We start from the raw sequence: 21,048 nt of genomic DNA on the forward strand, positions 1-21,048 counted from the left end.
ATGCGATTTTACCACACTCGCAAAATCGCACACAGCCGACCATATAACAAACTCTGTATTTTGAGTGGAAATGTTAGGGGGTCGTCTTATACGCCGAGTCGTCTTATACGCCGACAAATATGGTATTTTGAAGATGGAGCCAACAGGATTTGCTGAAGGACTGGACATGGAATGAGAGAAAAGAAGATGCAGTCAGTGTGACTCCTGAACAGCTGGAAGAAGGGAGTAGAGGCTGTTTGCTGAGATGGGGAGGACAGATTTCTGTGGGGGAATACCTGGAGCTCAGTTTGTTAAGTAGGAAAAGCCTCCTAGATAAGTAAGTAGATCTGTAGAGCAGGCAGTTGTATATAGAGGGTCCCCCAAAAAATGTATATACATTTTAAGAAAAGTGTCAATTTGGTCAGTGTTGCTCAATCAGTAGTTCACCGTAATCAGAAGTGTCTGGACGCTGATGGGAACCACTTTGCGCACCTCTTGTAATTGCAGAAGTCAAAAGTGACTTGCATTCATCTTTTGTTATCGGTATATATTGAGAATTACAATTTTAATAGTTTTTTCCTTTGTTAAAATGTGTATACATTTTTTTTTTTGCACCCTCTGTACATGAGTCGGGAGTTCAGCGAGTCCAGGAATAAAGATAGCAATTTTGGAAGCCATCAGTGTTTAGATTTATGGGAATGAGTGAGTTTACCAAGACTGTGAGTATGTTTAGAAAAGAGACCTACTTCATAGACGGTGCAGAGGCCTGACCACTGCACTGTGCATCTGAAGCTGCCATTGAGTAATATTATATGTCAACTATAATTTAATACATATACAGTCATGGAATGTGGAGTATAGTGTGGGAATGGAGTCAGTGGAATTATAATAGATAAGTATGATATCGGGGGTGGGAGGGCAGTGGATGGGGGAGAGGGGTTGTTACTTTGTGAGGGGTGGAAATGATAACTATTGCACTGTTTTGTACACCTGAAACTAATAATAAAAATAAAAAGAGAAAAGAGGTCTGTTGACTACCCCCTGGGACACTCCAACATTCAGAGGTCTCGGAGATGAAATGGTTCCTAATAACAACTAATTGTTTTATTACTTTTATTTCAAATATAATCATAGCATCAGTATGTTTACACTATCCTAAATGCACATAAAATACTACCATATACATAATTTCAAAATTACAATACCAAGTAGGATTGCTGGGTCATAGGGATAAAAGAATATGTGATTTTGTTAAACAGCGCCAAATTCATTTCTCTAGGGTTGTACCGTTTTGCCTTCTCACTAGCAGTGTAAGAGTCCCTAACTTTTTACAGTCTCACCAATATCTCACCAATATCTCACCAATGTGTTAAACTTTTGAATTTTTGCCAATCTGGTAGGTGAGAAATGGTATCTCTGTGTGGTACAGGTTTTTTTTTATTTTTTGAACTTTCTATTATGAAGAATTGTGAATATCCACAAAAGTAGACAGAATCATATAACTACAGTACCCATCATTTAGCCCCAACAACTGTCAACCCAGGCCATGCCTCCTTCATCCATTCCCCACTTCCAGATTATTAGGATGACAGTTTATTTTATCTCTGTATTAATAGATATCTAAGTTTTTTGATTGCTACTGGATTTTTTATTAAGTTTTGGAGTTTGTTACATACAATACACTATCCACTAAAAGTTTACAATTTGGGCCAGCCGAGTGGCACGTTGGTTAAGAGTTTGCTTGGGATGCCGGCTCTGAGCAGCAGGACCTTAGTTTGGATCCCACATGCAGGCCAGTGACGCTGCGCCCTCTACAGCTAAGATGGTGAACAACAGCTTGACCTGGAGCTGGGCTGCCGATAGTCGCTGGTGACTTCGTAGGCTGCAGTGGGGCTGGCCAGCAGCTGGCATGAGCTTTCGTGAGCTGCCGTGAGCCGCCGTGAGCGGCTGTCCAATGGCCAGTGAGCGACTGCCTCACCCGGGAAGAGTGCAATGATAATACCAACATGAGCCAGTGAAGTGACGTCCTCTACAACTAGACTGAAGAACAAAAGGACAGCAACTTGTCTGTTCCCCTTCCCTGATTCCCTAATGCTGTTCCCCTCCCCCAATAAATTCCCCAATAAAATCTTAAAAAAAAAAAAGTTTACAATTGGATGATTTTTGACTATTGTTACAGTGGTTCCTTTATACTGTAGAGTGCTGTTCCATTGTATAGACACACCACATTTTGTTTACCTGTTGATGGACATTTGGGTTGTTTTGGGGCTATTATGAATAAAGCTGCTGTAAATATTTATGAATTAGTCTTTGAATGCATATATGTTTTCATTTCTCTTGAGTAAATACCTAGGAATGGAATAGCTAGGTCGTAGGATAGGTATATGTTTGCTTTTATTACCAGAACTTTTCCCATAGTGGTTGTACCATTGTCCATTCCCATCAGCAATACATACTTTCTGGATGCACCACGTCTTGGATAACATTTGGTGTTGTCAGTCCATTTAATTTTAGCCATTCTGGTGAGTGTGTATGGCATCTTTTTTCTTCTTTTTTTTTTTTTCATCTGAGATGTAATTTATTATATGTATAGTAAATTTTACCCGTTTTAGTGTATAGTTCTGTAAGTTCATATAATTGTGTAAGCTCCACAACAATCAAGATACACAGTAGTTACATCACCAAAAAAACTTCCCTCGTATTCCTTTGTACTCAGTCCTCTTAATTCCAGGCGCTAGCAAGTCTGATCTCTGTTATTGCTGTAGTTTTTATTTTTTTCATTTGTATGCAGTGTACACTCTTTGGTGTTTGGGCCTATGAGTTTTGATAAATGCATAGTCATGCATCCCACCACGATCAAGATACAGAACAGGTGCATTAGTCCAAAAATTACCCTTTAAAGTCAACCCTCCTTCTACCCACCCACTTGCTCTCTGTCCCTGTAGCCTTTTTTGGCCTGGTTTTTTCACTTAGCAAAATACTTTGGAAATTTACCCATGTGGAGTATATCAATAGCTGTTCCTTTGTATTTCTGGGTAGTAGTTCATCATATTGGATGTACCACAGTTTATTCATTTACCAGTGGAAGGAGGACATTTGGGTGATTCCTGCTGTTGCCATTTATGAATAATGTTGTTAGAAACATTTCCATACAGGTTTTTGTATGAATGTAAGCTGTCGGTTCACTTGGATAAAACCTACGAGTGGGATTGCTGGTTCGTATTGTAAGGGTATGTTTAACTTTATAAGAGCCTGCCCAACTGTCTTCCCATGTTGCTGTATCATTTTGCATTCCCACCAGCAATGTGTGGAAGAGTGCTCGTTTGTTCCTCATCCTTGTCAGCATTTGGTATTGTCAGGTTTTTTTTTACCCATTCTAGTAGGTATATAGTGGTACCTCATGGTTTTTATTTGCAATACCTTCCTGACTAATGATGACGAACATCTTTTTATGTGCTTATTTACTATTTATATATCTTTGTTGGCTTGTCTGTTCATATTTGTTGCCTATTTTCCTATTTGGTTGTTTGTCTTATTAAATTTAGTAATTCTTTGCCTGTTCTTGGATATCAGTTATTTGATAGATATATGTATACTGAGTATTTTCTCATTCCGTGGCTTGTCTTTTGATTTCTTAATGGTTCTTTTCAAAGAGCTGTTCTTTATTTTGATTAAGTCCAGTATATTAACCATTATATGGTTCAGGCTCTTTGTGTATTATCTAAGAAATCTTTGTTTACCCCCCAAGATCATGAAGACTTTCTCCTGTATATTTAGAAGCTTTACTATTATAGCTTTTACATTAGGTCTCTGATCCATTTCGAGTTAATTTTTTTTCACATGGATAGCGTAATTGTTCCAGTGCCATCTGTTGAGAGACTATCCTTCCCCTATGGAATTGCCTTGATATCTTTGTTGAAAACCAATTGACAGTATATGTATGGGTCTGTTTCTGGATGCTGTTCTGTTCCACTGATTTATTATATCTGCCTTTTCACCAATCCTACACTGTCTTTATTGCTGTAACTTTATTGTAAGTCTTGAAATAAAGTAGTATAAGTTTGCTGTTTGGGAAATAGCTTTGGCTTTTTTAGGTCACTTGTATTACTATATATATATATATACATATATACATATATGCATATATATATACATATATACATACATATGTATAGTAGAATCGCCTTGTCAATTTTAATAAAACATTCTGCTAGAATTTTGATTGTTTGGCTTGTAGCAGTACTTTATTCCTTTCTATGTCTGGATAACATTCCACTGCATGGATATATACCACATTTTGTTCATTCATCTGTTGTTGGACATAGGGGTTTTCATTTTTTGGGTATGAATAGTGCTGCTATGAACGTTCATGCATAAGTGTTTGAGTGTCTGTTTTCAATACCTTTGGATAAATACCTAGGAGTAGAAATGCTGTGTTGTATGGTAATTCTGTTTAACTTTTGAAGAATTACCAAATTGTTTTACGTAGTTGTACCATTTTACATTCCCACCAGCAATCAATGTAGGAGTGTTCGTTCCAATTTCTCCACTTGGCTGCCAAAACTTGTTATTTTCTGCTCTTTTAATTATATCCATCCTAGAGGGTGTGAAGTGGTATCTCATTGTGGTTTTGAACTACATTTCTTCTTTTTTAGTTTTTATTGGGGAACAGCCATGGTCATTGGTTACACATTGCTTTCATGCTACAATGGCATAGTTGACTCTTTTTGAAAAGGCGCAGCTCACAGTGGCCCATGCGGGGATCGAACCGGCAGCCTTGGTGTTATCAGCACCATGCTCTAACCAACTGAGCCAACTGGTCACCTGAATTACATTTCTTTAATGACAAATTATATTGAGCATTTTTTTGTGTTCTGGTTGAGCATTTGTATATCTTCTTTGGGAGAAATGTCTTTTCAAGTCCTTTGCCCATTTTGAAACTGGGTTTTGATGTTGTTCACTCGTGAGAGTTAGTTATGAGTCCGGATACTAGACCCTTATCAGATATATAATTTGCACTATTCCCCCCCCCCGCCATTCTGTAGGTTGTTTCATTTTCATTTTAGGGATTTTTTTATTGGGGAATTGAGGAAGGGAACTTTGTAATTTTCCAGGATCTATCAGCTCCAAGTCAAGTTGTTTTCCTTCAACCTTAGTTGTGGAGGGCGCAGCTCAGCTCCAAGTCCAGTTGCCGCTTTCAATCTAGTTGTGGGGGGCGCAGCCCACCATCCCATGCAGTAGTTGAACTGGCAACCTTGTTGTTAAGAGCACGCGCTCTCACAGCTGAGCCATCTGGCCACCTGTTGGCAGCTCAGTGGCAGCTCAGCTTAGGCGCAGCTCACTGGCCCATGTGGGAATTGAACCAGTGACCTTGTTGCTCAGAGCTCGCGCTCTAACCAACTGAGCCACCTGGCTGGCTCTGTTGAATTTTCTTAATGTCCTTTGGTGCAAAATAGTTTTTAATTTTTATGTAGTCGAGTTTATCATATTTTTTTCTTCTGTTGTTTGTGGTTTTGCTGCCATATCTAAGAATTCATCCCCAAATCCAAGGTCATGAAGATTAACCCCTATATTTTCTTAAAGTTTTACAGTTTTAGCTCTTATATTTAGATTGTTAATTTTTTGTTTATGGTGTGAGGTGGGGGTCCAGTTTTGTTCTTTAGCATGTGGATATACAGTTGTCCCACCACCATTTGTTGAAGAGGCAGTTTTCCCATCGCATAATGGCACCCTATTGAAAATCAGTTGGTCATAGGTGTATGGGTTTATCTTTGGGTTCTCAGTTCTATTCCTTTGGTCTATGTCTATCTCAAGGCAGTACCATGCAAGTTGATAGTTTCCACCTATAGGACATGTTAGTATAGTATATTAATTTTTTGTTTTGATTACGTTTCAGAAATTTTTGAAAACTTCGGGTAAGTTCTTTAAAGAAATTGTCTCTGAATGTCCTATTTATAATATCACATACATGCAAACTTAATGGATAATTTTATTTACAACTTTTTGATATGTTTCACTATTTCTCTGGCTGCACACAGTGGTTTTAGATACGCAGTATATCAAGTTGTATACTAAATTGAATTTTCACTGTGAGTTAAACTTTCCTTGAGCCTTTAAATGAAGAACTAGTTACATCAATAAATTTAATCTGCCAAAAGATGTTGGTGCTGCCTATAGAAGTACCAGGATAGGAACGATCTGCACATTTGTGTAACATCGGGAAGAAATCCCATATCAGTTTCTAGAGAAAATTGACTATAAACACTGCTTTTATTCATCATGGTTTTGGACTTTAATCACTATAATAAAAATGTCAGTAGTTTAGAATCAGAATATGCTATGCCTCTGAAGTGTTTTTAATGCATAACTTCTCTCTCTTATTTTTCCCTGTAGTAATTTGTTTGCTGGCGAAACAGGGCTCTTTTGTCCTGGTATTGCCCACAGTTTGGCTTTTGCTTATTGAATCCCTCTGGTTCAATTTTTTTATTGACTTCCTCTGTGTTCTTTATTTCTTATTCATTGATAGTTGGACATAGATCTAGAGACTTGATCAGATTCAGATAAAAACATTTTTTGTTACAGTATGTTCACTTCTTTGCTAATGTTTGTGTTTTCCATTTTGAGGCACATAATCCCTGCTTATCTCTTCATGATGTTAACTAACTTTATTTTGATTCATTTTAATTTTAACAATTCAAAGGGTTTTAGAGAGACAGGATGCTGTAGAGATTAAGATGTAAGTTTGAGAGTCCAAGAACCTGGTTCATGTTTTGATCCATTACCTACTAGTTGTCTGATCTTGGAAAATCACTTCCCCTTCTCAGTGTTAAGCTTCTTATCTGAAATGGGGGAGATGAGGCCTACTCATAGGGTCATTTCGTGGAAAGTGCGTGGAAAAGACTCACACAGAGCCTAGCATACAGTAAGTAAGTGGCCAATAAAGTTTAGCTACTGGTTTGTGAATTTAAAAATATTCTAAAACAGCGTGAAAGGTCATGCATCTCGATTTATAAGTGAGGAAATTAAAGTTTGGGTGGTAGTTTTTTTGCTCATTTGGGTTTGTTTAGGGAAAAAGGTAAGTGAATTATTCAACTGAGGTGAATAGCTTTCTTTTGTCCTTGTCAACTTGAACAGCTGCACTTAGTAACCACTCATAATAAGCTTAATTTCAAAAGTAATTTTTGCCCGTGCTTTGCATGTTCCCGTTTACACATTAAGCGGCCCCCATCTAATGTTGGAAAATAGGCCTGTTGTTGAACAAATCATATCATAGCACATTTTATGCTTGAAGTCCATTGAGAAATACTTGCTGTTAATGTTTTTGTTTTACAGTGTAATGTTCAAGCTCAGAAATGCCTTATGTGGATCGTCAGAATCGCATTTGTGGTTTTCTAGACATTGAAGAAAATGAAAATAGTGGGAAATTTCTTCGAAGGTACTTCATACTGGATACCAGAGAAGATAGTTTTGTATGGTACATGGATAATCCTCAGGTTTGTGAAATTCAAAGGGTTGCCTATCTTTAAAAGCATATAAGAATTTTAATTATTAAAGTATTTGACATACTATACTGATGTTAGGATTGGTCTTTCTAAACAGTACATATTTAGATTTATTTCTACTGGCTGCACTCTTCCATCCCTGCATCCCCAACTCCTGTCTTACTTGCATTTCAGAAGATGAAACTAGGTTTATTTGATAAAAATTTATGCATCATATATGTTTTTCCTCCCTTGGGAGAGAAACACTGTCTCTGGTAGAAAGTTTTAAAATCGTTTAGATTTAAGGTACTGTCTCTAGGATATAGACTACTATCTTTTGGTAAATAAGCTACTTAAACTAGTTGACACTCTTCATGTATGTAGGCCTTCCATCTTATAATGTCAAACTTGAGTGTCAGCCATTGTAATGCCATTCATGAATTGAAATTCACTTTGATTTTATTGTTCCCTTGTAAATCATTGGGCGTAATGCCACAAATTAAAAATTAGAATCCTAATATTAAGATCTGTGAGAGACCTTGCATTAGAGATCATCTGTGGAGAAGTTTTAAATTTTCTTTACCTGTGAAACTCTATTCGGAATGAGATGTATGTTGCAAGGGAATAGGTGCAGAGCACGCGATGAGTCCCTCGCAGAAATTGAGGCTGACCTGGGTTAGGGGGCGCTTGTGCTCTGAGGAGCCTAAATGTGAGGGCAAGAGCGGGCAGGAGTGACTGGTCGGAGGTTGCATTCTGTGTCACATCAGGGACTAGATCCCCCACAAATGGGCTAGTATTCTTCACCACCCTTTACTGATTTTAGATTAGATAAAATACATACATGCAAATGCATTTCTCTGTGTGTGTGTGTGTATGTGTATACATAAAAGATTTTATTGGGGAATTGGGGGAGGGCCACAGACAAGTTGCTGTCCTTTTGTTCTTCAGTCTAGTTGTGGAGGATGTCGCTTCACTGGCCCATGTTGGTATTATCATTGCGCTCTTCCTGGGTGAGGCAGTCACTCACCGGCCATTGGACAGCCGCTCACAGCAGCTCACGAAAGCTCATGCCAGCTGCCAGCCACTCACGGTAGCTTTACAGCAGCCCACTGCAGCTCCACTGCAGCCCAGCTCCAGGTCGAGCTGTTGTTCACCATCTTAGCTGTAGAGGGCACAGCATCATTGGCCCTCATGTGGGATCTGAACCCGGGGCCCTGCTGCTCAGAGCTGGCGTCCCAAGCCAACTCCTAACCGCGCCACTCAGCCGGCCCGCAAATGCATTTATATTTGATTATATAGGATTCGAGTTGTAAGGGACCTTGGCATTAATTCATCCTCCTTAAATGCAAGAACGCATTTATCCCTGATCTTTACCTTAGGTGTTGTTTGAACTACACATTACTAAAAAGTATGTATTATACTTGAGACAGCTTTAATTATTATTCTGTGAGCCATACCTAGTTCCTTGTATCTTCTACCCATTAATTCCCCTTTTGCCCTCTGATTCTATAAAGTAAGTTTAGACCTTTGCCCACATGCAGCCTCTCAACTTTTGGAGGATAATTCGTATTTTAATTTGGTGTATATTATCTGAGTGCTGACTTCATATGAGTTTGGTTTTTTTTTTTGCCAGGAACTGTCTTTTCTCTATTCCTTCTCCTTAAGAGTTTTCTGACACCCTGTTTTACTCCCTTATCTCTGGGTGTAACCAGCTTTCTTGGGTGTTAGTAACCTGGCTGCACTCATACATGATTACCTGTATTTACTTGACCGGAGTCAGCGAGAGAAGCAATAGTTTAGCAGAAATCAGAAGTTTATTTTTACTCTTTTTTTTTTGAGAACATAAATGAAATTCCTCCCTTTTATGACCTCATCTCTATCTGGTGCAGTCCCCTCCCAAACTCCTTTTCCCAAGGTAGAAAGGAACCTGGTTCCCCTTGCCTCCCTCTGATTGCTGTTGACTAAATTCCAGTTTCTGGTTCTCCTCACCGATGCAAGCCCCTACGCAGTTCCGCCAGGCTTCTCTGCCTCGTTTGTCTCTTCACAAGACCTGCTTGACTTACATATATATGGCTTCTCTTGAATTTTATTTAGAACTCCTTGATTGTTTTCCTGTCCTCATATATAGTAGATTCCCCTTCTCAGAATTCCTGTCTTCATCAGTATTCCCCACTTAAACAGAGCTAAAAGTCAGTAAGTACAAAATAGAAAATGTTTATGACACGGAAGGAAACATAAACCTGGAATTCAGAGGAAGTCTGTGATTATAGCGAGCAGAGCGAGTTAACATCTTTGTGGAGGTGGCACCATTTGAAACTGGCCTAGCAGTATGGGTATGACTCTGGCTAAGAGCTGGAGAAGTGGGCTTTCCTTCCAGTGCTCAAAGAACAGCACGGGCAAAGGAGTCAAAGCAAGACGCCTGTACCCGTCCCGAGAATAGTTCAGTTTGGCTGTAGCCGGGAGCACGCATCTTAAAGCTGGCACTCAGCTAGCTCTTTTTCACACAGACTCTTTCGAAGCCAGATTTCTATGCAGTAATTAGCGCATTGGTTTTTCTGTATGTAGTGCAGAATTTTAAGTGTTTTTTAATTCAGTTCTTAATAATTTTATCTCGTCATTCTAACTGATGAGACTCTTTTACAATCTTGATTCTGCCAACCATTGTATTAGCCATCAATACCAGCTTTGTGTCTCTTTTAAATGTTTTAATCAAGACATATCTCTTTCATGAAAACTTAAGAGTGAGATATTAAATTGAACCATGTGAAATTGCCAATGTACCACCACTTTCATGTACTAAAAAATGGCAGTTTCATATGATGCATTCTGTTTGCTTATGTTATGGTACTGTAACATGTTATACTGATCATAATAATCCTGATAATGAAAGAAAATTAGTTTTGCTCACCTATTTTTATGAAGACATTTTTTCTTTCTTTTTTTTTTGTTTTTTAACCACTAACCATTGGTTTAAAAATCCATTCTAGTGTATTACTAGGGATCAACTTTGGACTTTCTGTGTTTTGTTGAGGGCGTGGGTAATGGTGGAGAATTAAATAATTGAGTAACTGTGTTAGGAAGTGTATTTGAAAAAACTTGAAAGAGTCTTTTGGCAGAAAGAGTGCAGGAACTCGTAAGAACAAATTGCTTAATTTCCCTTTTTATCTTAAATGTCATATTAGTTTATTATTTCTTGTTCATTGTCAAGTAACACATTTTAAAACCCACATTTTTCTAGTTGAACTTGGCAGCTAAATCATACCGGACCATAGGAAGTAGGTATTTTGAATATCCTTTCTTTCCCAGCTACTTAAATATTTCCCTGTACTGTGTCACTGTTTAATCTGTGACCCTTTATGTCATGCAGCCATGACATAGTTTCTCATTTCTCTTCCTCACACAAAGGCTTAGAGCTATATTCATCCAGTTAAAATAATAGATTTATGGAAGACTTAAAAATAACAATTTTGAATGGAAGGGTAGCCGTGTTTGAAAAAAATCACTTTGGTAGTAGTTAGGAGGTCTTGAAGACATCATATCATTTCATTTCCTTATCCAAAATTAAAAAACAAAAACTCCTCTAGATGGAAAACATTTTGTATAGGAACACAACCATTTAAAATTACATATTAAAAGATTATAATTTTATATCCCTATTTTAAATATTTAAAATAGGGATATAAAATTATAATCTTTTATATCCATTAAAAGATTATATGGATAACCTTTAAATTTATGTATGAATCCGGAAAAAAATAATAAAGGTAGGACCGATCGAAGATTTCACAAGTAAAATTAAAACAATCTTGATTTTGAAAGTTTCCTCTGCTAAAGATGAAGCAAGATTTTAATTGACTTTATAATAATGTACATTTAAAAAAACATACTGGGCTTGCTTTCATGAATTAGGAAGTGCCTTTCTCTGATCTCTGTAAGCTTACTTATGGATATAAATATTTATGGATATAAATATGGGAAGCTTGTACAGCATATAAAGTTTAGAGCAGAACATAATGCAGTTTTTCTTCACATAGGAGTGAAAATTTTGAAATTACCTGTCCCCGGCAACAATAACAAACTCATGTTTGGGAATGTTAAGTCTTTGAAAGGCCTAGGCTTCTATATAGTTAACGGTTTCCAGTAAGCGTATAGAGATCAGAGAAAGGCACTTCCTAATTCATGAAAGCAAGCTCAGTATATTTTTTTAAATGTACATTATTATAAAGTCAATTAAAATCTTGCTTCATCTTTAGCAGAGGAAACTTTCAAAATCAAGATTGTTTTAATTTTACTTGTGAAATCTTCGATCGGTCCTACCTTTATTATTTTTTTCCAGATTCTTTTTATCTGCTTTCTCTACCTCCATCTTCCCCCTCTAATCCATCTGATTTATTGTATTACAAGTTATATTAATTAAAACACAGCTTTGATTGCAGAACTGCTCACAAGCCTTCTTTAATGGTTTCAAATTCTTCACAGTATAAGTTCATTGCTACTTTGCTTTTTTAAATTAGGTTCTATAATTAGGTTCTTAATTCAAGTTCCCAAACCACTGTGGTTTTTTTTTAAAGATTTTTATTGGGGAATTGGGATGGGAACAGAGCTGGGGAATTGGGGGAAGGGGAACAGACAAGTTGCTGTCATTTTGTTCTTCAGTCTAGTTGTGGAGGACGTTGCTTCACTGGCCAAAGTTGGCACCATCATTGCGCTCTTCCCGAGCTTCTGGACGGCCGCTCAGGGCGGCTGCTGGCTGCTCACGCTGGCCGCTCACGCTGGCCGCTCACGCTGGCTGCTGGCTACACACGGTAGCCCATGGCAACTCACTGCAGCAGGGGCTGTAGCCTATGCCGTCGCCGGCGACTCACGGCAGCCCAGCTCCAGGTTGAGCTGTTGTTCAGCATCTTAGCTGTGTAGGGCAGTGTCACTGGCCCTCATATGTAGGATCTGAACCGGGGCCCTCTGACGTCCCAAGCCAGCTCTTAACCAACGCGCCACTTGGCCGCGCCCCCAAACCACCATTTTTTACTACAGCCCTGTATGACCCTGTATTTCAGTCCAGCATAGCCACTCTTCCATTCCAGTACAGAGCTTTTGGGCATCCTCATCTGCTTGCTGTAGCTGGTCTGTTTTCTGTGCCTGGAATATTCTCTGTTCTGCTCTTGGTGTTTCAGAGTTTGCCCTTAAGGCTGTTCATTCTTCCACCGAGTTTTTCCTGATAGCCTTAGCCAGAAATGATTCCCCCTCTTCTTAATACTTTCTCCTTAGCTCTTTTAAGACACAAACCACATTCCAAACTTGGGAAGAATAAAAATATTTTGCATGAAAGTGTCAATATATACATTCCCTGGTATGGTTTAAAGAGTATCATTTAACGGTTTTTTTTGAAACCTGGTATCAATATAAAGTATGGTGTAATAAATCCAAATATATTTAAATAGGGGAAAATCCAAAAACAATTAATTTTTTTTAATAGAACAGAAGTTAATACATATAGTCTTGAAATTTCTTACAATTGTATTTGTTTTATGTTTCTAAATGTTTTTTCCCATTGCTTTCAGGACCAAAATCTGATCATGTTTATGGCTTTTTAAGCTCATGATACAGAAAACAAGTTTAGTTATAATGATAAAAATGGCCTTTTAGTCACTAGCATATTAAGGTGGAACAAAACAGTTCAATTTTGTTATCTACACTGTCAGATTGATTTCAGACCTAGGAAATACTTGACCTGAAAAAGTTGATTTGTAAAATGTGATATTAAAAAAATCTAATTTATTAACTTTTTAATATGTGTACATTAGAAAATGAATCCATAATGGTGGATATTAATTATGTATTAATCATTTGTTTCCAGAACCTACCTTCTGGATCATCACGTGTTGGAGCCATTAAACTTACCTACATTTCAAAGGTAATCTTACTGTATTGAATTCCATTTATGCTTGAATTAAAATCCCTTAGACTGGGTCGCACCGCCATCTTCCAGTAATTCATCAAAGTGACCAACACAAAGGGAAATGAAAGAGGCCCCCGCTGTATGTTCCATGGGCCTTTTAGAACGCGTGGAGTTGTTCCTGTGGCCACATACATGGGGATCTACTAGAAAGGTGGTATTGTAGACATCAGGGAATGGGCACTATTCAAAAAGGAATGCCCCCAAATGTTACCACAGCAAAACTGGAATGGTCTACAGGGTCTCCCAGCATGCAGCTGCCATTGTTGTAAACAAGTTAAAGGCAAGATTCTTGCCAAGAGAATTAATGTACGTATTAAGCATATTAAGTACTCTAAGAGCCAAGATAGCTTCCTAAACGGGTGAAGGAAAATGATCAGAAAAAGAAGGAAGCCAAAGAGAAGGGTACCTGGGCTCAGCTGAAGCACCAGCCTGCCCCACCCAGAGCAGCACAGTCCGTGAGAACCATGGGAAGGAGCCTGAGCTGCTGGAACCCAGTCCTTATGAATTCATGGCAGATAAGTGTAAAAAAATAAAAGACCTCTGTACTGTTAAATATAATAATACTAATAAAATCCTTTAGAATGGGAGTGTGAATAAAAGGAGTGATTTCCCTTCCATGTCATTTAATGACGATGCTCATGTTCATATCATGCTGAACACAGTACCTGATGACTATGTTTAGGATATTGTTTGATAAAATTTGAAAGAACCTGGAGTTAACTTATAGGATGTGGCTCATTGCAAAAGTTAACATTAACTTTTATGATCCGGTATCTGAACATCAGAAGGGGAGAAATCGGTTAACAATTAGGCTCTATCTTTGGGAACTCTGGAGATTTCCCTGAGTCTGTATTACATTTATTTAAACTTTTTTGTTTTTAATTTCATTACCGTTGACTTTTTGTTTCTTTGTGTTCTATTTTGAGGAAAATATGAACCATCTTCATGATGGAAGAATGATTTTTTTCCTCATTTCACTTTGTCTACTAATTTCTGTTGTTGATTTTTCTGGCATTTTTACAATACCTTTTCAAAAATTTAGATTTAGTTTTTAATACTTATTCATGTTTTGGCATCTGAAATACAGATGCTTAGGAGATAGCTCTGTTAGCTTTTTGTGTTTTATACAAAGTGATACATTTGTTGATGACTTAAGGTATGAGATGTGAAAAGTAGCAACATAACATGATTAAATAATATGCATACTATGTTGCATATATTGGGATTTGTTAGCAAAGATCTTCAACAGAAGACCAATTTGCAAGAGTTGCTTCTGTTTAAAAAATATTTTCATAAATACTTTATCAGTATAACAAAAGAGCCATTCATTCTCATTGACAAAACAAAACTAGCCCTTGAACAATAAAGATTACATATTTAAAGGAAAACATTATGTTAAGGCCATATTATGGAAATTTATGTCAAATATTGTTTAACTTTACCTCAAGTGCTCCTGTAAATTAAAACATTTAATAAATGCTTCAGGGTAGCTTTCAGTTTAACTTCTATAGAGACTATTATTAGCAAGCATAGAATTCCATAGAAAATAAGCGCTAGATCTTCAGTTTGCCTGGTTGCCTGCAGTATATGTGTGCTGTAGCGTAAATATGCTGCCAGCATTCCTGGCTCTCAGTGAGTGATGTGGAAAGGCCTTTTTGACTGGAATAGGCAGTTGAGGGAAAGATTGCCCATCTGCTTGTATCTTTTCAGTTACTGTTGCCTGGTCTTTTTAAAAATGGGAGCCCTTTTTAAAAATAAACTATTAGCTAAGCAAGCAGGCTGACTGGCCAGCTGCTTTTCCTTTCTCCATTGCTTCCCTTTGAAAATATATCCTCTGTGTAGTTTTGTTAACTTTCATCTCTGCCCCACAGCTTACGGAAGTTTGAATTGTACAGTGTGTACTCTACTTTAGACATGCCACTTTTTTCCCCAGAATTTATTCCTGGAACAAATTTCAGTGTGACTCAGAGCTGTGAATTTATAGTTGCGATCAGTCAGGAACCCCAGACTTAAGGTTCCTTTTGAAGGTGCAAAACAGATGCTACAACTGTAGGTCCTAACACTGGGCAGCAGCATCGCAGTAGGCGTGAATGGGCTTCGAGAGAGCTCCTTTACTTAAAGAGATAGCAGCTACTGGGTGCCGTTGGTTGCTTCACCTTCTAAAAGGAACCATGTGCATCATTTAGCAAAGTGACCCCATTACCCCTGGGTGTTCTAATGTATAAGAGGGGATCCAGTGCCATTTTGATTTCCTGATTGCAGATTAACGCCTTCTGGATTTTTGGGCTTTTAAGAATACAATCTCCTCCTTGCCCACCAGTGTTTTCTCTTATATTTCACAGCTAATTTAGAAATCTACAATTTGGGAAGAATTCATAGTTTCCGTAGGGTATTCGTTGAGGGTATTTTGAACATTATGTTAAACTAAAAATATATATGTGTGACATAAAACTGAATCATTTGCTTTCAATTTTTTCACATTTCCTTTGAAGAAAAAAACAAGTTTGTTCAAAGAGAACATTTGTTTTAAACATCTTAACAGTTGGGAACCTATATCCTATATTTAATTTGCATTTCTTTTTCAGTTGCCTTTACAATTTAATTTTATATGTATGTGCCTAATGTGTATGAATATTGGGAAATTCTCCACATAGAAGTTTATACAACATTTAAGGCTGGTTTTGTTAGGCTATGAAGAAGTGACTGACTTATCTCTCTCTCTCTCTGTCTCTCATTAGGTTAGCGATGCAACTAAGCTAAGGCCAAAGGCTGAGTTCTGTTTTGGTAAGTATCCATATTTTACATGTTAGTTATTTTAAGTTAGACTGATATAATTATACCATATTGTAAAAGAAAGCAGTCACTGAAAACTACACAACTGAAACCTGATGGCTAATGAATTATTTTCAGGCAAACTCCCTTGATACCACCATCTCAGTGAAGAAGTAAAACTGTTCCCTTACCCTAAAGCCTTTTCGGGTTCCATCCCAGTCACAGCCTCCTCCCTTGGCCCACAGGTGGTCATTGTCTAGGACTTCATAGTCGTCACCTCCAGTGAGATCTCAGGTCGTTTTTAACTTTCTGCCTTGTTTTATTCTATATTAAATACATAAATAATGGGAAGGATTTGGTTTTCAGGTTGTGGGTAATGAGAAGTTTACAGTTTGGGGTAATTGAGGGTGTCTGAGTAACTTGTTCTTCAGACATTTAGTGAATGTCTAATATACGTTCGATGTGCTTGGCGCTCGGGCTATGAGAGTAATAGGATGCAGTCGCTGCTCTTAAGACCCTCACAGGCTGGTTGTCTCACAGACAGATACAGTACCAGGTAATTAGTGCATTTATTACAGTCAGTAGATAAAGGAGTGGACAGTCTATTAAAAAGCACAAAGGAAGAGCTTTAAATCCTCATTGGGGATCTTGGGAGTCAGGGCGTCACACTGAATGAGGAAGCCCTGGAGTTGGTGACCAGGTGACCCTGATCATCCGAAACCACTGGGAAGCAAAGGTGGGAGGACCTCATGGGCGGACGCAGGGGAGGAGAGTGTGGTGAGCATGGGGAACTGAGGGCTGGCCAGAGACTAGGAAGCAGGCAGGCAGGCAGAAGGCAGGGTAATGTGGTGACAGGAGATTTTTTTTTTAAACGAGGTGAGAAATTAACATCTAGAAAGTAGACATAAAGAGAAGGAAGACTTTTGCTTGTGTGGTTAAGAGAGTTTTAATGCAGGTAGATTAGTTAATTGGCTTCGAAACTACTACCCTTACATAAGGGCCTGAGTTAGGGTGGTGGCAGTGGCGAAAAAGGAAGGATGAAAAACATTAGAAGGAAAAGTGCAGGGACTTGGTGACAGCATGTGTGGGAGTTGAAGGAAGAGAGAGGTGTCAGGTAGGCTTGCTTCAAGTAAAGAAATGAGGAATGAAGGAGAACGGGTTAGGTAGGGTAAATGTTTGGTAAGGAGTTTGAAATGGTGGGAAAAAACCAAGTGGAATGTTCTGGTGACTGTGATTGAGGACTGGATGGAGCTTGAAGATGAAGAATGGAGAAATTTGGAATCTTAAAATAGTGGGTGATTGCTGAAGCTGGGAGAGGTGATATGCTTCCCCAAGAGAATGTTTGTCGACATTAGCGATGGAAGGCCAAAAATTAGGATTAGCCAGCTGACATCTAAAGGGATGATTTTACATTAAAGTTAAGATACTCCTTGGGGTAGAGTTGATATTAAAGTTCTTTTTTCTCTTTTGCTTGAGAAGGGCAGGTTTGTTCTGTAGGCATTACATTAGGGAGAGCATCTGATGGCAATGGTGCATCTCCAGTAAGAAAGCGGGGCATGGGCAGGGTGTGATAAGAGTGTTCAGAGAACCTCTGCATTGCTTTTATCACCACTAAGAAACTAAAACCAAAAAAAGCTATGTATCTATTACAAATGTATAATTTTGGTTACTAAATTGGAAAATATCTCTGAGCCCTGTGAATGAAAGGCTGCTGCGGGCAAGTCGAGTAACAGAACTTTGTATTTTAGAATTTGTAATACACACACCCTTGACAAAGCCTTTTTAATGTAAAACCTCAAACTTACAGCGTGAAGGAATAGGAATATGTAGTAATAGATGAGACACTCAATTATTGGGGTATTTATAATGGGTGATTTTAGTCAGAACCAAAGATTCACATTAGTTTTTTATTGGTGCCAATAGTGTATTAGTCCTCTGCTACTGGAGGGTATGGAGAAAGGATTCATAAACACTACCTTCAGAGGGAGGAACCACAGCGTCCATTCAGAATGGCCACACAGAGACTTTTCCACCTGTATTTCCTCCCAACTGCTCAAAAACAATGAGAACAAGAAAAAAAAAACCATCTTCGATGAAACTAGCAGATATCTACAATCCACAGTGTAGAAAGATGGAAAGTGGGTGGAGGAACGGTAAACAACTCAGCAGAATAGCAGAGACCAGTGAAAAGCCAGCCCTTTCAGCCCTTCGCACACTCCAGCTCTAGGTAGACTTGGGTACTGGATACTGTCAAGGGAGGCAACGGTGAGGAGGCGCCGAAACAAGGGACTTTGTTTGAACATCTAATGTATGTAAGAAACAGACTCTAGTCTCTGCCTCCATCTGGCTCAGTCAGGCAGCTACCCTTCCCCCAGCCCATCAAGAGATGGTATGTGTATCGGGAGATGGTATGTGTAGGGCTCCAGAAATAGAATCAGTGAGGCTCTGTGCTTGGGGACACTAGTCCTAGAGAAGGGGACAGAGGAGGCATGAAACTGGAAATAGGATTAAATGAAAGTCTGCACACTGAATGCAACCTTTTCCTGTGTCCATCCCCAGAGCATTGGGCAGCCAGGTGTAGGTGGAATAAGCATCTGAATACCCTAGAGAAGGGAGCCATGGGTACGGACATCTAGGCATTTCTTCTGGAAGAGCTTTTTGTACAGCAGAGTCCACCAGTCAACAACCCTACATACATTCAAGAGAGCTTCCAGTCAGTATTATGGTACCTTGTTTTTAAATATGGATAGCCCAGGATTATATGACATTTGAGGAGTGAGAACTATCAAATAGAAAAAGAAATGAGACAATGCAAAACTCGGGAAAAAAGTAAAAAAAATCTACAAGTAGAAAAAGGCAAAGATAGATAATAGAGAAATAAGAAAATTAGAAGTTTCGTTAATAAAGTCCAAAGTCTGACTGAGGAGAGGATAGAGAAAGAATAGAGAAAATTGACAAGTAACATGATAAAATACCTCATAATGACCCCAGTTTGTGAGATGATTATTGTTTGCAGTCAAGCTAGTCTCTGTGCTTCAAGTTTTATCCATTTGATCTATCTACTCCGATGGGAAAGATTTGAAATGAAATAAAGAAGCGCTCAAGAAAAAGGTAGTAAGAACACAAACCTTTGGGGTGTATTCATTACACACGATGAAACCCTTGCTTTAAAAGCATGACAACTTCCAGGTTTCATACGGTTTAATTTTGTTTTGTTTTTTTAAATCAAAGTTTTATTTCCTCCTTTCCTTGTTCCCTCCCCAAACATGGCTTATGTGCTACTTTTCATTAATTTGCTTTACGTTTTTCATGATGCTTTCTTACTTGGAAATCTCCAGATGATGATAAAGAAGAGTATGTATTTCGTCCCAAGCACTATACTAGTTTCTTCATATATGTCACCTCCACCCCTCAAGGTGGGCATTCGTGGCATTCCACCTCAAAACGGGGCTCAGAGAGGTTAAATAGTTTTTATAAGATGATATTGCTAATTAAGTGCATGAGCTAGTCAGGTCTGACTGACTCCAGGCTCTGCGTTTTTAACACCATCATAACACTATGCCTTTTCCTGTCATGAAATAATACTTAAAGCACATGAATTTTTATTCAGATTGTGAGGTGTGCTAAGAGTCTTTTAGAGGTATATTAGCTTTTCTTTCTTACCTTAGAGGTCCTTATGTAAATGCTATTCATTCAAAACTGTATGTGTTAAGCACTTACTTTTAGCAGGTGTAGTGTGTTACTAAGTGCTTAGAGTTTCACACTTGAGGTGCTTCAGGCAGATGCCCAAAACAGTTAATTTTGAGAGGAAGAAGCCAGTATGAGAGCTCAGCTTCAGCCTAAACTGGGGAAAGATTATGAAAGGATGCTTTACTGACTGTTAGAAATTAAAAACATAAGCTAAATATTGACATTGTCCTAGTGAATTACTAATTTATCTTAATTTATATTTATGGCATTTATAATTTCTCCAGTTTCTAATAAGAATGAAAGGAACTCATTTACAGTGTTTTAAATTTTTTTAGTTTCTAGACTAGTTTTGTAGCATTTCACAAGAAATGATTTCTTTCTAAGATCCTCATCTCAATTCAAGGACGCTCTTGTTTAGTGCCTTGGTCTCAGTTCCAATTTCAAAATCTTGTGCATTTGAGAAATAACTTCTTCTTCCTTGAGGACTTTGATTCCCCCCTTCCGTTAGTCATATTCAACTGAGTGCTAGTATACCATTTAAAATTGTGGTGGAGACTTTTGGAAATTATTCTTATATTTCAAAAATTGCAGCAGTGTAGCTATTCAGATGCCTTAGCTCCTAGAATAAATAATGTTTATGTTTTAAGAAGTAAATGCATATGATATATAATTAATAAGCTTTAATATAAGAGTTGACTATGGTAGTTTGTAGACAACTGTGTATGCAGAGGTGGGTTTTGCTTTATGCAAGTAGGTAGTCACAAAGGGGCATATATAAATTTAATTGCATAAAAGTTCCAAATGTATTAAGATTAAATAAAGAAAAAATACAGGTGTTTATTTTTATAATCTTGAGTTGGGAGATTTTCTAAATACGAAAGTGAGAGTCATTAAAGGAAAAGATTGATAGAATATTTCTGTTTGATAAAAGATACCATGAACAAAGTGAAAAGACAAATGACAAACTAGAAAAAGTACTTGAAATAAAACAGAAAGGATTAATATAAAAGCTCTTATAAAACAATAAAGAAATAAATGGGGCTGGCCGAGTGGCGCGTTGGTTAAGAGCTGGCTTGGGATGCCAGTTCTGAGCAGCAGGGCCCTGGTTTGGATCCCACATGAGGGCCAGTGATGCTGCGCCCTCTACAGCTAAGATGGTGAACAACAGCT

The 21,048-nt window shown here is 38.1% G+C and overlaps 1 protein-coding gene across 5 annotated transcripts in view; it reads left to right on the forward strand.

Annotated features, from left to right (window-relative positions):
- The window catches only part of PLEKHA1 (pleckstrin homology domain containing A1), a 57,619-nt gene that overhangs the window by 8,953 nt on the left and 27,618 nt on the right, over positions 1 to 21,048 (forward strand). For all 5 annotated transcript variants that reach the window (XM_019642973.1, XM_019642971.1, XM_019642972.1 and 2 more), the window contains exons 2-4: positions 7,312 to 7,472; positions 13,315 to 13,371; positions 16,155 to 16,200. In XM_019642973.1, the coding sequence (XP_019498518.1) occupies positions 7,332 to 7,472; positions 13,315 to 13,371; positions 16,155 to 16,200 (244 nt within the window). In that variant the 5' untranslated portion in view covers positions 7,312 to 7,331. The remainder of the gene's footprint in view (positions 1 to 7,311; positions 7,473 to 13,314; positions 13,372 to 16,154; positions 16,201 to 21,048) is intronic.

The sequence above is a fragment of the Hipposideros armiger genome, unplaced genomic scaffold (assembly GCF_001890085.2).
Source record: "Hipposideros armiger isolate ML-2016 unplaced genomic scaffold, ASM189008v1 scaffold_74, whole genome shotgun sequence".
Lineage (NCBI taxonomy): Eukaryota > Metazoa > Chordata > Mammalia > Chiroptera > Hipposideridae > Hipposideros > Hipposideros armiger.